This window comes from Schistocerca nitens, chromosome 6 (genome assembly GCF_023898315.1).
Source record: "Schistocerca nitens isolate TAMUIC-IGC-003100 chromosome 6, iqSchNite1.1, whole genome shotgun sequence".
NCBI classification, from domain to species: Eukaryota; Metazoa; Arthropoda; class Insecta; order Orthoptera; family Acrididae; genus Schistocerca; species Schistocerca nitens.
This window is the reverse complement of record NC_064619.1, coordinates 478,400,186-478,418,994: the sequence shown is the minus strand read 5'-3', so window position 1 is coordinate 478,418,994 and position 18,809 is coordinate 478,400,186. Positions and strand designations below refer to the sequence as shown.

The 18,809-nt window shown below is 39.7% G+C and overlaps 1 protein-coding gene across 1 annotated transcript in view; it reads right to left on the bottom strand.

Annotated features, from left to right (window-relative positions):
* Positions 1–18,809, bottom strand: part of LOC126262927 (pre-mRNA-splicing factor ATP-dependent RNA helicase DHX16) — a 135,093-nt gene that overhangs the window by 62,042 nt on the left and 54,242 nt on the right. Inside the window, exon 9 of the mRNA XM_049959852.1 lies at positions 17,671–17,846. Within this exon, the coding sequence (XP_049815809.1) occupies positions 17,671–17,846 (176 nt within the window). The remainder of the gene's footprint in view (positions 1–17,670; positions 17,847–18,809) is intronic.

The window sequence follows — 18,809 nt, the reverse complement described above, 5'->3', positions numbered from 1 at the left end:
ATTTAAGATCTGGTGTATATACTGCCTCTACTACGTGATGTAGCAGAGCTCCAGGAGAGAATACAGGAAGTGACTGCCAGAGTTGACGATGGCATGCTGGGACAGGTATGGCAACAATTCAATTACCATACTGACGTCTGCTGGATTACTCATGGTTTGCATATTGAATGTTTGTAAACAAAATCTTTCAGAGTTTCTCTTCAAAATGCAATATGTATGACATCTGTACAATGTTTAGATCTTGTGCAATAAATAACTGAAAGTGTTTCCAGACTTTATGTACACCCTGTATTTTGTATTATCCAAGTTCTTTGCTTATCTGTACAGTCTCGAGTTTACATTAAAATGGATAACTGAGAGCTTGCTGTATTTTCTTTTACGCACATATTTTTTCTATAACTTAAAATCAATCAGGAAAGCCACCAATCTTATAATAATAATAATAATAATAATAATAATAATAATTATTATTATTATTATTATTAATATTATTATTATCTAGAACAACTAAAATTAAGATGATAATTGAGAATTCTGGGAAGGATTGAAACAATGCAATACGTAAAGTCAACCGCTCACCATAGAGTAGAGGCACTAACTAGTTGATAAGCACACAAAGAAGAAAATTAACCTATCCCCTTTATTTTGATAAATTATCTATTTGCAGTATTCTGAGCATGATGTGCTTCTCACAAACTACCGATTCACAACCTGCACCATCTGGATGCTTCCTACCAACACCAGCTTTTCTGGATTGCGCAGGTGTGAATTCTTCCTAGAGGTGTGAAAAAGTGACTGGTTAAAACTGGTACTGATATTTTAGTTCTGGATAATCGGCATTGTTTGGCATTTATTATCTCGGCATTGTTCGGCATTTATTATCTCTCAGTTACGACATACTTTAATTTTTTACTAATAACCGGGTCAAAAACTGAAGTACAAATTAGCCATAGCAGCAGTGCTAAAATTTTTTGTTTTCAAATGAACCTTATTTAAAAATGAGTAAATTTTATTTGTAAAATTTCTTTCACTTTCAAGTACTGTGTTGTTATCGAAAATCAGAAAAAGCAATCAGTGCTTTTTTTAATAACAATGCCAACAGAAATGAGTAACAAATGCATGAAATAAGAATTGGGGCAATTCATCATATCATCATCATATGATCATGTAATCATATGGCATGGCCAATTGGATAGTACGTGTGTACATGCAATGTCCAAGACTTGCCCCTTGTAGTCTATATTTATATGATAGTTTCTCGATGTCGTCGATAGCCATCGATTGTATTACTGCATGGCACTGTCTTAGTCAGAAAGTACTTTATGAAATGCTGTACAAGTGAAATACAATGTTCCACTTGCTTTAAAATAATAAGAATTGGGGGAGCCATATACACACTTGCGACATCGTATAAGGAGAAAACTTAAAACTTAACAATTCACTCATAGTTTACGATAAAAATGGAAAGTAGCTGATCTGGTGCCCGTGTCTATAATATGCTTTTATCTGGTTGTAGTCACTGAAAACAGACAAATTAACATGGAAAGTAGTGTTCTTTAACCTCAGTTTCCACCCTTCAGTACCAACTATTTGTTGTGCCCAAATAGGTATGATCTACAATTAGAACATGATTTTTTTGCAGCTTTTCAGAAAATTATCACAATATGAAGTTACTAGTGACTTTTTGTGGAATTCAACCAATTATCATTTTTGAGAAAAACAGTGAACGATGGACACACTAAGTTTCCTTTTATTTATCTATTTAATTTGATATTTTTGTTCTGTGACCTGTAGATTAAAACTGAAGAAACTGCAAAAAGGTGGGAATTTAAGGAGATGGGACCTGGATAAACTGAAAGAACCAGAGGTTGTACAGAGTTTCAGGGAGAGCATAAGGGAACAATTGACAGGAATGGGGGAAAGAAATACAGTAGAAGAAGAATGGGTAGCTCTGAGGGATGAAGTAGTGAAGGCAGCAGACGATCAAGTAGGTAAAAAGGCAAGGGCTAATAGAAATCCTTGGGTAACAGAAGAAATATTGAATTTAATTGATGAAAGGAGAAAATATAAAAATGCAGTGAATGAAGCAGGCAAAAAGGAATACAAACGTCTCAAAAATGAGATCGACAGGAAGTGCAAAATGGCTAAGCAGGGATGGCTAGAGGACAAATGTAAGGATATAGAGGCTTGTCTCACTAGGGGTAAGATAGATACTGCCTACAGGAAAATTAAAGAGACCTTTGGAGAGAAGAGAACCACTTGTATGAATATCAAGAGCTCAGATGGCAACCCAGTTCTAAGCAAAGAAGGGAATTCAGAAAGGTGGAAGGAGTATATAGAGGGTTTATACAAGGGCGATGTACTTGAGGACAATACTATGGAAATGGAAGAGGATGTAGACGAAGACGAAATGGGAGATAAGATACTGCATGAAGAGTTTGACAGAGCACTGAAAGACCTGAGTCGAAACAAGGCCCCGGGAGTAGACAACATTCCATTAGAACTACTGATGGCCTTGGGAGAGCCAGTCATGACAAAACTCTACCATCTGGTGAGCAAGATGTATGAGACAGGCGAAATACCCACAGACTTCAAGAAGAATATAATAATCCCAATCCCAAAGAAAGCAAGTGTTGACAGATGTGAAAATTACCGAACTATCAGTTTAATAAGTCACAGCTGCAAAATACTAACGCAAATTCTTTACAGACGAATGGAAAAATTGGTAGAAGCCGACCCTGGGGAAGATCAGTTTGGATTCCGTAGAAATGTTGGAACACGTGAGGCAATACTAACCTTACGACTTATCTTAGAAGAAAGATTAAGAAAAGGCAAACCTACGTTTCTAGCATTTGTAGACTTAGAGAAAGCTTTTGACAATGTTAACTGGAATACTCTCTTTCAAATTCTGAAGGTGGCAGGGGTAAAATACAGGGAACGAAAGGCTATTTACAATTTGTACAGAAACCAGATGGCAGTTATAAGAGTCGAGGGGCATGAAAGGGAAGCAGTGGTTGGGAAAGGAGTGAGACAGGGTTGTAGCCTCTCCCCGATGTTATTCAATCTGTATATTGAACAAGCAGTAAAGGAAACAAAAGAAAAATTCGGAGTAGGTATTAATATTCATGGAGAAGAAGTAAAAACTTTGAGGTTTGCCGATGACATTGTAATTCTGTCAGAGACAGCAAAGGACTTGGAAGAGCAGTTGAACGGAATGGACAGTGTCTTGAAAGGAGGATATAAGATGAACATCAACAAAAGCAAAACGAGGATAATGGAATGTAGTCAAATTAAATCGGGTGATGCTGAGGGGATTAGATTAGGAAATGAGACACTTAAAGTAGTAAAGGAGTTTTGCTATTTGGGGAGCAAAATAACTGATGATGGTCGAAGTAGAGAGGATATAAAATGTATACTGGCAATGGCAAGGAAAGCGTTTCTGAAGAAGAGAAATTTGTTAACATCAAGTATTGATTTAAGTGTTAGGAAGTCGTTTCTGAAAGTATTTGTATGGAGTGTAGCCATGTATGGAAGTGAAACATGGACGGTAAATAGTTTGGACAAGAAGAAAATAGAAGCTTTCGAAATGTGGTGCTACAGAAGAATGCTGAAGATTAGATGGGTAGATCACATAACTAATGAGGAGGTACTGAATAGGATTGGGGAGAAGAGGAGTTTGTGGCACAACTTGACCAGAAGAAGGGATCGGTTGGTAGGACATGTTCTGAGGCATCAAGGGATCATCAATTTAGTATTGGAGGGCAGCGTGGAGGGTAAAAATCGTAGGGGGAGACCAAGAGATGAATACACTAAGCAGATTCAGAAGGATGTAGGTTGCAGTAGGTACTGGGAGATGAAGAAGCTTGCACAGGATAGAGTAGCATGGAGAGCTGCATCAAACCAGTCTCAGGACTGAAGACCACAACAACAACAACAACAACAACAACATCTTGAAAATGTGGAAATCAATTTTTTTCAGTCTTTGTTCAGGTTCTACATTTATTACAGGAAATATTAGCAATGAAAAAAAAATTGGTTATTTCAGAAACCAGTTATTTTGTGAGGTTTTACCAGTCAGGTTGAACTGGCATTGAAAGAAAAACTGATATAACTGAAAACCGAAAGTTTCAGCAATAATCACCATTCCTAACTCTTCCCACAACATATTCTCCATTGCTGTAATCCCTCTGGTCTCAACCTTCACTAGTCCCTGTCCTCCTCCTACTTATCATCTTCCCTTCCCCAAATCCAGCAGAACACATACCTACTATTCTGCCAACGCATCTACAGTCCTTTCCCTTTCTCTACCTCTTGTAATCTTCCCTCCCTCTTTCCCACTTGCCCCCCCCCCCCCCTCCATCCCTCGAGCAAAGCCTCCCAATTCTGCACTTAGCAGCCCTATGCTGTGGCCATGAAGTCCCTGCACAGCCTCAAGACAGCACAATGTCTTCCCCCTCCTACTACTGCTCCCCCTCCCCAATGCAGTCATGCTACATTGGGTGGAGACAGTGGCCATTTGAGCAGCCCTATCGTGTCCCCACCAAGTCCCTGCACAGTCTCAAGATAGCACATCATCTTCTCCCCCACCCCCCACTATCACTCTCCCTCCCCACCACAGTTGTACCATAACGCACAGAGACAGTGGCCATGTGTGTATGTGAATCGTGCTTGTGGAAATGTATGTGTGGTTTTTGGTTCCAAATAAATACTTTTTGTCCGAGAGCTTAAATGTTTAGCAGTCTTTTCATTGTACCTGTCTAAAAGACTCAAAACCTCCTCTATGTGGTGAGTAGTAATCTATCTTTTTCATAATACTGTTATTATTCCATCCTACATTTTTCCTTGTTTGGTTAAAAACCCGAGACTTATGGCAGCTTCAGCTACAACACCAGCTCCTATGCCTCATGAAACACACAGTCAAATTCCAGCCATCATATTAGAGCTATTTTCAGGAGAAATACAGAAGTGGTCTCGATTTTCAGAACAGTTTAGTCTTCTACAGCCAGCAATCCTTCAGTTTCTGCTATGGACAGAATGTCTTCCTCCACGAGTGCTTGGATGATGAGCCAAAGAACCTCACTGAAAAAATTCCAATCACTGCCAATTCATATGAGGAAATGAAATGAATATTTGTTTTATGCTATGGAGCCAAATCTGTATAACTGAATTTGATTATCTTGAAGCTATGAAAACAATGTCACACAAATCAACAGACATTTGAATGATGCGTTGTTGTTGTTGTTGTTGTGGTCTTCAGTCCTGAGACTGGTTTGATGCAGCTCTCCATGCTACTCTATCCTGTGCAATCTTCTTCATCTCCCAGTACCTACTGCAGCCTACATCCTGCTGAATCTGCTTAGTGTATTCATCTCTTGGCCTACCTCTACGATTTTTACCCTCCACACTGCCCTCCAATGCTAAATTTGTGATCCCTTGATGCCTCAAAACATGTCCTACCAACCGATCCCTTCTTCTAGTCAAGTTGGGCCACAAACTTCTCTTCTCCCCAATCCTATTCAATACCTCCTCATTAGTTATGTGATCTACCCACCTTATCTTCAGCATTCTTCTGTAGCACCACATTTCGAAAGTTTCTATTCTCTTCTTGTCCAAACTAGTTATCGTCCATGTTTCACTTCCATACATGGCTACACTCCATACAAATACTTTCAGAAACGACTTCCTGACACTTAAATCTATACCCGATGTTAACAAATTTCTCTTCTTCAGAAACGATTTCTTTGCCATTGCCAGTCTACATTTTATATCCTCTCTACTTCGACCATCATCAGTTATTTTACTCCCTAAATAGCAAAACTCCTTTACTACTTTAAATGTCTCATTTCCTAATCTAATTGCCTCAGCATCACACGATTTAATTTGACTACATTCTATTATCCTCGTTTTGCTTTTGTTGATGTTCATCTTATATCCTCCTTTCAAGACACTGTCCATTCCGTTCAACTGCTCTTCCAAGTCCTTTGCTGTCTCTGACAGAATTACAATGTCATCAGCAAACCTCAAAGTTTTTACTTCTTCTCCATGAATTTTAATACCTACTCCGAATTTTTCTTTTGTTTCCTTTACTGCTTGTTCAATATACAGATTGAATAACATCGGGGAGAGGCTACAACCCTGTCTCACTCCTTTCCCAACCACTGCTTCCCTTTCATGCCCCTCGACTCTTATAACTGCCATCTGGTTTCTGTACAAATTGTAAATAGCCTTTCGTTCCCTGTATTTTACCCCTGCCACCTTCAGAATTTGAAAGAGAGTATTCCAGTTAACATTGTCAAAAGCTTTCTCTAAGTCTACAAATGCTAGAAACGTAGGTTTGCCTTTTCTTAATCTTTCTTCTAAGATAAGTCGTAAGGTTAGTATTGCCTCACGTGTTCCAACATTTCTACGGAATCCAAACTGATCTTCCCCAGGGTCGGCTTCTACCAATTTTTCCATTCGTCTGTAAAGAATTTGCGTTAGTATTTTGCAGCTGTGACTTATTAAACTGATAGTTCGGTAATTTTCACATCTGTCAACACTTGCTTTCTTTGGGATTGGGATTATTATATTCTTCTTGAAGTCTGTGGGTATTTCGCCTGTCTCATACATCTTGCTCACCAGATGGTAGAGTTTTGTCATGACTGGCTCTCCCAAGGCCATCAGTAGTTCTAATGGAATGTTGTCTACTCCCGGGGCCTTGTTTCGACTCAGGTCTTTCAGTGCTCTGTCAAACTCTTCATGCAGTATCTTATCTCCCATTTCGTCTTCGTCTACATCCTCTTCCATTTCCATAGTATTGTCCTCAAGTACATCGCCCTTGTATAAACCCTCTATATACTCCTTCCACCTTTCTGAATTCCCTTCTTTGCTTAGAACTGGGTTGCCATCTGAGCTCTTGATATTCATACAAGTGGTTCTCTTCTCTCCAAAGGTCTCTTTAATTTTCCTGTAGGCAGTATCTATCTTACCCCTAGTGAGACAAGCCTCTATATCCTTACATTTGTCCTCTAGCCATCCCTGCTTAGCCATTTTGCACTTCCTGTCGATCTCATTTTTGAGACGTTTGTATTCCTTTTTGCCTGCTTCATTCACTGCATTTTTATATTTTCTCCTTTCATCAATTAAATTCAATATTTCTTCTGTTACCCAAGGATTTCTATTAGCCCTTGCCTTTTTACCTACTTGATCGTCTGCTGCCTTCACTACTTCATCCCTCAGAGCTACCCATTCTTCTTCTACTGTATTTCTTTCCCCCATTCCTGTCAATTGTTCCCTTATGCTCTCCCTGAAACTCTCTACAACCTCTGGTTCTTTCAGTATCTCCAGGTCCCATCTACTTAAATTCCCACCTTTTTGCAGTTTCTTCAGTTTCAATCTGCAGTTCATAACCAATAGATTGTGGTCAGAATCCACATCTGCCCCTGGAAATGTCTTACAATTTAAAACCTGGTTCCTAAATCTCTGTCTTACCATTATATAATCTATCTGATACCTTTTAGTATCTCCAGGATTCTTCCAGGTATACAACCTTCTTTTATGTTTCTTGAACCAAGTGTTAGCTATGATTAAGTTATGCTCTGTGCAAAATTCTACAAGGCGGCTTCCTCTTCCATTTCTTCCCCCCGATCCATATTCACCTACTTTGTTTCCTTCTCTCCCTTTTCCTACTGACGAATTCCAGTCACCCATGACTATTAAATTTTCGTCTCCCTTCACCACCTGAATGATTTCTTTTATCTCGTCATACATTTCTTCAATTTCTTCATCATCTGCAGAGCTAGTTGGCATATAAACTTGTACTACTGTAGTAGGCATTGGCTTTGTGTCTATCTTGGCCACAATAATGCGTTCACTATGCTGCTTGTAGTAGGTAACCCGCACTCCTAATTTTTTATTCATTATGAAACCTACTCCTTCATTACCCCTACTTGATTTTGTATTTATAACCCTGTATTCACCTGACCAAAAGTTTTGTTCCTCCTGCCACCGAACTTCACTAATTCCCACTATATCTAACTTTAACCTATCCATTTCCCTTTTTAAATTTTCTAACCTACCTGCCCGATTAAGGGATCTGACATTCCATGCTCCGATCCGTAGAACGCCAGTTTTCTTTCTCCTGATAATGACGTCCCCTTGAGTAGTCCCCGCCCGGAGATCCGAATGGGGGACTATTTTACCTCCGGAATATTTTACCCAAGAGGACACCATCATCATTTAATCATACAGTAAAGCTGCATGTCCTCGGGAAAAATTACGGCTGTAATTTCCCCTTGCTTTCAGCCGTTCGCAGTACCAGCACAACAAGGCCGTTTTGGTTAATGTTACAAGGCCAGATCAGTCAATCATCCAGACTGTTGCCCCTGAAACTACTGAAAAGGCTGCTGCCCCTCTTCAGGAACCACATGTTTGTCTGGCCTCTCAACAGATACCCCTCTGTTGTGGTTGCACCTACGGTACGGCCATCTGTATCGCTGAGGCACGCAAGCCTCCCCACCGACGGCAAGGTCCATGGTTCATGATGCGTATATCACATGTAACAAATGCATATAAGCCTTATGAGCCTTAGCGGAAAATGTGGATGATTACAGCCACGTATTGGCACCAAAAATTCTATGTGGGCTTCCTGACGAGATACAATTCGACAATGGACTATTTACGCATGAAGAGAAAAGATTTCTGAAAGCCGTATCATGAAGCTAATGGAATTTTTGACTGATGAACGGGATGCAGTAATGTTTCAGACACCTTCACATCCACAGCTGCCACACTACAAGTGAATGCCAAGGGAATGAAGCCTGACAGAAAGATGAAAAGGTTTGTGACTTATGATTTCATTCAGCACAAGATTATTCTGTGGTGTAGATAATGGTTGTGAGGCGCAACTGTAACTGCATCTGAGATGGGAAACATTCTTTGCTGTGTTGGGTAGTACATGTACAGAAGAGAGGTGGGGCAGGGAGGGAAACAAATAGCAGGGTAGGGATATGGGACTACGCAGGGATGCTGGCTGGACAGAAGGTGTGTGTAGGATTGGAATGGGAGGATGGATGGAGATAGGAAGGAGGAGGAAGGGGACTTGTAAAAGCTGACACCAGGAAGCTTAAGGAAACAAAGGATATGCTGGAGGGTGAGTTTCCACCTGTGCAATTCCGAAAAGCTGGTATCGGAGGAAAGAATCAAGGTGGTACACACTGTGAAGCAATTGTTAAGTCCAATACATGATGCTGGTAGCACACTCAGCAACTGGGTGGTCCGTCTGTCTCTGGACCGCAGTTTGGAGGTTGAGATTCATGTATACAAACAGCTTATTAGTGACCATGCTTACATTGAATGCAGTGTAGTGGTTGCAGGTAAGGTGGTAGATCACATGGCTGCTGTCACAGATGGGTTGATGGGTTAGGAGATGCCACTGGCAGGACTGCAGTTGGTGCTATTGGGAGGATGTATAAGACAGGTCTTGCATCTGGTCTATCAGGGGTATGAGCCACAGGACAAGGGGGCTGGGACCAGGGGTGGAACAGGACAGCCAAGGATATTGCATAAGTCGGCTGGGTGGCAGAATACTGCTGTGGGACGAGTCAGGATAATAGTGGGGAAGATAGTTTCATTTCAGGGCACAACGACCAGTAGTCAAAACCCTGGCAGAGAATATGATTCAGTTGCTCTGTCCTGGGCATCTCATGAAAGATTTAGTTTGATAGCTAATAATATCTAGCAGCACTTTCTTATAAGTGCCTGTTTACCACTCAGTGCTTTCTCTGTGTGGTGAGTAGCAATCTATCATTTGCATATTGTTGTATTACATCCTTGATACTCCATTACAGTTGCAGTTACGAGGCAAACCTCAAAGAGTAATCGCCTTTTTTGGGGCTGAACACTGGGTGATGTGGGGTGGTAGGTGACTGGGGAGACAAGGCACAAGAGGTCTGTTTCTAGAATCGGAAGTACTGTTGGGGGCTGGTAAGTCTGATGTAGACAATGATACTAATGAAAACATCCTTGAGATGGGGGTCAACATCAAGGAAGGTAACTTGTTGGGCTGAGGAGTAAGACACTAAGTGAATGGGGGAGAAAGTATTGAGGTTTGGATAATTGGGTGTCCTCACCCTCACTCCAGTTTATGAAGACATCATCAGTGAACCTGAACCAGGTGAGAGTTTTGGGATTCTGGGTCATTAGGAGGAAGGATTCCTCTAGATGGCCCATGATTAGATTGGCATACGATGGCACCATGTAATGTACCACAGATCTGTCTGTAGGTGATCCCTGCACTAACAAGCTGTCTGTCCACAGAAATGCCCATCCAGGATGAATATGCAAACAACAACAAAAAATTCCAAGATTTTTCCCACATTTCCTGGTTAAAAATGGAATTTTCCCTGCCTGAAAATACACATTTTCCTCCATGAAAATACACTTTTTCCTGGGTGAAAATAAACATTTTCCCAGGTGAAAATACGCTTTCTCTGTGTTACGTGGATAGTGGGGAAGATAGTTCATTTCAGTGCACAACGACTGGTAGTCAAAACCACAGTGTACTTTCCCTCAGAACTGTAAAACATATCATTCCTTTGAATGGTAAAAATTTTATACACCAGGAAAGAATTACTAGGCACTTTAGAAAGAAAACCTAGCAAAAAATAAGTGTTTTAGGAAGATCTTTGACGCACAGCAACATGTATGATGCACGTTTTCATATTATGGAAGTATAAATGTGAACTCCACCACACATAGCGCATTAGTTTCTGAAGTACTGAAATTGAGATTGCGATGCGCTTTCATTAGCCAATCACAGCGCATGTCACATGATCTTACCAGCTAATGACAGCAGATATTCAAAGTATAAGACACATGATGTAGTCAGCCAATAGCAACATCACTATTAAGAAGCACAAACACATAAATGAGAAAAGTTCATGATTTAAATTAGTATAGTTACAAGAAGCTAATCTTTCACATATGATATCGTGTTTTTCTGCATGTGTTGCCCTTTAAGAATTATCAAAACAAATGAAAAATTTTAAATTATGACACAAATGTCACGTCTTCTTGACCCAAATTTTTCTAAGTGGCTGATCCTCAATGTGTTAAGTTTTGAATAAGAGTCAAATGCTCTGCGATCAAGAAATTCATCGTACATTCTCACATGTAACATAATATATCTCGCATAAAAGGAAATTTACTTTGGAAGTAACACTTCTCAAACCATCATTTCCAATATTTTTCCATGACCTATTAGAAATATGTTCATTTGAGCAATTGCTAGAGTGCTAGAAAATGCACAGCTACGACAACACAGGAAGACCGTGCTTGGTGTTTGCTCTGTCCATACACCTTTCAACGCATTTCTGTTTGGAATTTTGTTTGTAATGGTGCATCATGTGACCATTGACAGCAATGTGGTATGTTGTTCAGAGGGGACACACGGAGTTATTGTATTTCAGGCAGTTGTTTGATTGTATCTTATATAGATAAGGCATACAGGAATAGAAAGCAGTCCTTGGCACAATATTCATTTCAAAACTAGACTCTGCAGTCAAAGTACCCCAATATTTTGCCATGTGGTAATTTAATAGAGTTTTTTTTTGGTCCTAGTCTGCAATACTGTTACATAGCATTTCTACTTAAGTTTATGTGCACTAAACACTGCAAAAAGCTAGTAAGGAGCAAACATTTGTTACAAAAATATTTGTTTGTATGCACCAGAATTAAGAACAATAAGCTTTTCATGACTTTTTCAAAATGTTTAAAAAATCAACAAGTTTATTTGTGAAGCAAAGAAACTGTATAACTGGTAGTTTATATTCTACTCAAGGAGTAAATATAAAGCCTTGTGGGGAGTTACAGTGATAAAACAAGGTATGTTGGCAGTCCATAATTTACTGAAGAATGGCATTCTGTAAATTTATGATGCAAACAACATAAATTAAGAAATAACGTTAGGCATAAAGGAAGTAGCAGACAAGTGCTGAAACATGTCTTGCAATTGGGAAGGCAGCTATGTAAAATTCTGCTAAAGCTTTTCAGTGTGGTTTTCGGGAAGCCAGTTTTCTTGGAGTACCAGCATCATTTTATCTCATGTTTGGTTCTTTACTATGGCATAATGCCATATGTGCCATGACGTGAAAACGTGCACTCAAAATCCAGTGAATAGTTGAAACCAGCCAACAGTGTGGAATGAAACACATCATTTCAAATAAATTTACTGCTACTGCAGGAAAGGTTAATAAAAGCTGAATTTGTTTGGCAAACCAACAAAAATAACTTCATTGTTCTGCAAGATGATTAATGCTTGATTGCCAATAACATGGAAACAAAATAAAATCAGAAAACTGAAACTAGTAACATATTGTAGTCTTTCGTAATTATGTGAATGTATTTTAATTCACTTGACAACTCCCAGCCACAGAAATCTGTGGCGTTTTCATTTGACATGGGAGCTGCAAACGATGAGAGAATAGCAAAATCACGAACTGTAAACACAGGTCACATGGAAACTAATCCCTACTACAGCTCTCACTACTCTGTGCATGCACAAATCTGGCAGCTTAGCTGCACCAGAAAATTTTTTTGTGGTAACACCTGGTTGCTTGCTGCTACTGTTTATACAGCTAACAGCCACATACTATGTGACAAGAAGCGGGAGAAGGTGCTGTCCATAAGCAACTTTTCAGCTCTGCACATGTGCATGAACCCATTGGCAACATCAAAAGCAGTTGTTTGTTACGAAGTATTGCATAGTCTTCATACCAAAGCCTTTGACATATTTTGCTGCCAGCAGACACTTGTGTGTGCTTTGTGTTTTGTTGTTGTATATGGTGCATTTTCTTTCAACTTAAGTTTTATATTGCTGCAGTATTATTCTGCAGTGGCAGGCTGAAGTGAAATTCTTTGTTAGAGTATCAGTTCTTAACAGTCAAAATTTAAAAAAAAAAAAATTAACTGAAAACTAAAACAATAAAAAAATAAAAATAAAAATAAAACAGAATTCTAAAAAATTCCCAGGTTTTTCCTGGATTCCCCGGGGAGCATACACCCAGCTAAACTGTGCCCAAGAAACATCTGGACCATCCCCAACAAGATGTACTTGACTTCAAAGGCTGCTCCACATCCTATGCCATTTGGATTCTTCCCACCAACACAGGCTTTTCTTAATTGTGCAAGTGGGAACCCTCCCTGCAAACATATCCTCTGTTCCCATGTCCTCCATTTGCCTATCTCCTTCCCGGTCTCTACTTCTCTAATGTCCCCTTCGCACAACCTCCTGGTGCTGCACCTAGCAGCCCACTACCCTGTTCCCACCACTTTCTTACACACTCCTAAAGGCAGTACTAGTATTTTCCCCCAGCCCTATCCTGCTATTTCTTCTCCTCCCTGCCCAATGTTTCTTCCATATCCCTATTATCAACCCCAGCAAAGAATGCTGCTCATTTCACACACAGTTACAGTCGGGCCTTAGTGCCTGGCAATGACAGTGGCTATATGGGTGCGAGTTATTCATGTGTGAATGTGTGTATGTTTTGTATTGCCTCTGTCTGATGAAGTACTTAATCCTGTAGCTAATAATATTTAGCAGTCTTTTTTCAAAGTGCCTGTCTGCTACTCGATGCCTCCTCCATGTTGTGAGTAGCACTATATCATTTTCATATTTTCATAACTTAAGTTATACCTACACCTAGACATATTGTTACGATATTCTACTTTGCTCCCATTGGTATGTCCAAGCCTAAGCAATCCGTGAATCTATGCATGCCAATTGGAAGGCCATTGCATGTTTCCTTTTTTAATTTCATAATTTCTCTAAATAGCATTTTACTCATACCCATCATTCTCTACTACACAGGTAACACTTCTTATTAGTCTTCTATCCTGCTCTTACCATCTTTTGACATTATTTATACAGTCATAGTGTCCTCTTGATGCTTGCTTTTTAGACATTGATTTGAATCAAATTAACTGTAATCCATAAATTGGACTTAACAACTACATAACAAAGTCAGCATAAGGTAAGAGCAAAGAGGACAACAGAGCACCACATCATCCTCAATAACTGCAAAAGTTGTGCAAGCCCTGGCAATGTATTTAATGTACACGGTCATACAGAGACTTAGAAATTTTAATATACACTGCTTATGGATTGGAATGTATAGCGCAGAGACAGGCTGGACAGTGAAGGGGGAGGTGTGTTTATAGCGATAAAAAGTGCAATAGTATCGAAGGAAATTGACGGTGATCCGAAATGTGAAATAATTTGGGTGCAGGTCACAGTTAAAGCAGGCTCAAACATGGTAATTGGATATCTCTATAGGTTCCCTGGCTCAGCAGCTGTTGTGGCAGAGCACCTGAAGGAATATTTGGAAAATATTTCAAGTAGATTTCCCGACCATGTTATAGTTCTGGCTGGAGATTTTAATTTGCCAGATATAGACTGGGAGACTCAAACATTTATAATGGGTGGCAGGCACAAAGAATCCAGTGAATTTTTTTTAAGTGCATTATCTGAAAACTACCTTGAGCAGTTAAACAGAGAACCGACTCGTGGCGATAACGTATTAGACCTTCTGGTGACAAACAGACCTGAACTATTTGAAACAGTTAACACAGAACAGGGAATCAGCGATCATAAAGAGGTTACTGCATTGATGATTTCAGCCGTAAATAGAAATATTGAAAAAGGTGGGAAGATTTTTCTGTTTAGCAAAAGTGACAAAAAGCAGATTTCAGAGTACTTGACAGCTCAACACAAAAGTTTTGTCTCAAGAACAGATAGTGTTGAGGATCAGTGGACAAAGTTCAAAACCATCGTACAAATGTAGTGTGAGGAGGGCTATGCGAGAGGTGTTCAACGAATTCGAAAGTAAAGTTCTATGTACTGACTTAGCAGAAAACCCTAAGAAATTTTGGTCTTATGTCAAAGCGGTAGGTGGATCAAAACAAAATGTCCAGACACACTGTGACCAAAATGGTACTGAAACAGAGGATGACAGACTAAGGGCCGAAATACTAAATGTCTTTTTCCGAAGCTGTTTCACAGAGGAAGACTGCACTGTAGTTCCTTCTCTAGATTGTCACACAGATGACAAAATGGTAGATATTGAAATAGATGACAGAGGGATAGAAAAACAATCGCTCAAAAGAGGAAAGTCCGCTGAACCTGATGGGATACCAGTTTGATTTAACACAGAGTACACGAAGGAACTTGCCCCCCTTCTTGCAGCGGTGTACCGTAGGTCTCTAGAAGAGCGTAGCATTCCAAAGGATTGGAAAAGAGCACAGGTCATCCCCGTTTTCAAGAAGGGATGTCGAACAGATGTGCAGAACTATAGACCTATTTCTCTAACATCGATCAGTTGTAGCATTTTGGAACACGTATTACGTTCGAGTATAATGACTTTTCTGGAGACTAGAAATCTACTCTGTAGGAATCAGCATGGGTTTCAAAAAAGACGATCGTGTGAAACCCAGCTCACGCTATTCGTCCACGAGACTCAGAGGGCCATAGACATGGGTTCACAGGTAGATGCCGTGTTTCTTGACTTCCGCAAGGCGTTTGATACAGTTCCCCACAGTCATTTAATGAACAAAGTAAGAGCATATGGACTATCAGACCAATTGTGTGATTGAATTGAAGAGTTCCTAGATAACAGAATGCAGCATGTCATTCTCAATGGAGAGAAGTCTTCCGAAGTAAGAGTGATATCAGGTGTGCCACAGGGGAGTGTCGTAGGACCGTTGCTATTCACGATATACATAAATGACCTTGTGGATAACACTGGAAGTTCACTGAGGCTTTTTGCGGATGATGCTGTAGTATATCAAGAGGTTGTAACAATGGAAAATTGTACTGAAATGCAGGAGGATCTGCAATGAATTAACGCATGGTGCAGGGAATGGCAACTGAATCTCAATGTAGAAAAGTGTAATGTCTGTGAATACATAGAAAGAAAGATCCTTTATCATTTAGCTACAATGTAACAGGTCAGCAACTGGAAGCAGTTAATTCCATAAATTACCTGGGAGTAGGCATTAGGAGTGATTTAAAATGGGATGATCATATAAAGTTGATCGTCGGTAAAGCAGATGCCAGACTGAGATTCATTGAAAGAATCCTAAGGAAATGCAATCTGAAAACAAAGGAAGTAGGTTACAGTACACTTGTTCGCCCACTACTTGAATCTTGCTCACCAGTGTGGGATCCGTACCAGATAGGGTTGATAGAAGAGATAGAGAAGATCCAATGGAGAGCAGCGCACTTCATTACAGGATCATTTAGCAATCGCGAAAGCGTTACAGAGATGATAGATAAACTCCAGTGGAAGACTCTGCAGAAGAGACGCTCAGTAGCTCGGTATGGGCTTTTGTTGAAGTTTCGAGAACATACCTTCACCGAGGAGTCAAGCAGTATATTGCTTTCTCCTATGAATATCTCGTGAAGAAACCATGAGGATAAACTCAGAGAGATTAGAGCCCACACAGAGGCATACCGACAATCTTTCTTTCCACGAACAATACAAGACTGGAATAGAAGGGAGAACCAATAGAGGTACTCAAGGTACACTCCGCCACACACCGTCAGGTGGCTTGCGGAGTTTGGATGTAGATGTAGAAGATGTTATATGTATTCATTTGAAGCTGAGCCATTTAAATTGGGTGTTGGCATTTAAAGAGTTTAATCCAGTATTAAAAGAGATTAACCCAGTATTAAAAGAGTTTAATCCGGTATATTATAAGTATTGAATCGGACGGTGTTCAAAAGATTATGTGTAAGAGAGAAAAGGTAACAATAATATAAGAAACCATAAGAATTAGGATACAAAGATATGTTCAAAGTCACTGAAAGCTAGGTTGCACAACCCCCTAAGGGTTCCACGGAAACATGTGAATGACCACTGTGTCATTCAGCACTTTCACACTGGTGTGCCAACAAGGCCTGCTCTTTGGGCTACGCATGCACAAACCCAAACTGAAACCTTACAAAGTAACAGCAGTGCATCAACTGACCAATTAACGCACTACTGCTCAACGTCAGTACTGCAATTGGATATCACAGTCAGTGGATGATGCTCTCATTTCCGATGAAGCACAACTGCATTTATCAGGGAATGCAAACATCCAGAACAATAGAATTCTGAAACTCCTCATCAAAAGCCTTATCATTGTGTGAAAACAGGAGTGTGGTATGCAATTAGAACAATAAAAATTATTGGATCGATCTTTTTCCACCACATCATAGCTTTGTGAATAATATACTGCATCCTTTTTTTGAGAGACTTAACAAAAACATCTACCATTACATCACACAGACAGTGCAACAACATGCATCACCAACATGTCTATGATAGTATTATTATGAGGTGTTTTTGATGCTCAGATGCCACTGATGCACTAGTCTGATGAGCTAAATGGTGCAAAGATTTTCTTGGACTTCTTTCCAAGGCCACTCCTCGCTTGTCTACTTTATTCTTGGCAAAAACTGGTACACCATCTGCCGCACTGGCCAAGAAATGAGCTGAAGCATATGCTGCTATCAAAACCTGTTTACAGGAGTAACGGTCCCTGCACAATGCTGGATACAGTGCTTGCACCATATAAGGAAGAGCCTATACAAACACAAACATCAAAGTAAGCTGGTTCTACAATGATCATTTATCTCTAGTTTTACCATACCTGGTATTTTAAATATGGGAGCATCATCAAAAAATTCAGAGAACTTTTGTGCGTCCAGTGTAGCACTAGAGATAAGCAGTTTTAGATCTGATCTAAATCTTGCTATATCCTTTACAAGTCCAAACAATATATCTGTGTGTAGTGTGCGCTCATGAGCTTCATCGATAATCATTACACTGAAACAGACAGAAAGATAATATTGTATGATAAATATGAATGATGATTAAATCAGTAGCTAAGTCACAAATTTATTATATATTTTGAAGGCATAATACCTAAATACATATTTGTTATTTATGGAGACTTATCTTTTTCTATAATACATGTCTAGTCTCACTGCGTAGCACAAAATACAATGGCAGTATCAAACTGCAACCCATGGAATTAAAAATAATGCAAATAGATTAGAAGCATAATGCCTGTTAACACACTTGCACAAAAAAGGTGGAAAATGTCATTTGGAAAGTCCATGCACGTACAGAATGGAGTCATAGGCAACGTGTGCATTCTTATTGCCATGTCTCATGGCCTGACTCAAAGTCTCATTACCCAAATATGTCACTGTTACTCTTACACAGAATTAGGGATCTTCAACCCATAAGGTACATAGTCTATGGAATTCATGAAGTGGAAGAGAGACTGAAGGCTAGAAGTGGCCTTACAGGTATGATTGGATGGCACAATGGTAAAAAACATTGCTCACAAAACATGAAGTTACTAGTATATCTGCCAGTCTGAAACACAGTTTTCATCTGTCACAACAGTTATTACTATTAGGCTGCTCATTGTTTTCTTTTCTCATTTTGAAACAAGTGAAGTGACTAATCCTGGTCCATTGTGGATTTTAATTACAACCCTTACAAGAACAGAAGAGATCGGTGATCCCTGTGTCAATTTGTCAGTTCTGGAAAGGGTTGCTGCCCTGCAAAAGGTAGGTGAGGCTTGTTTCCGAGCACCGGTCCTCTCCCATCCTGTAGTCAAAATTCTAATTTGTTCAAGTTTGTGGTCATCTGCCATTATAGCCTATAGTGTCCACACTCAGCGCTATAGTGACTGGGGGGGGGGGGATCTGTAACATTTCTCAACTGTGCCAAGATTCTTCCCCTAATGTTATAGATTTACTGCACGTTCAGTTCTAT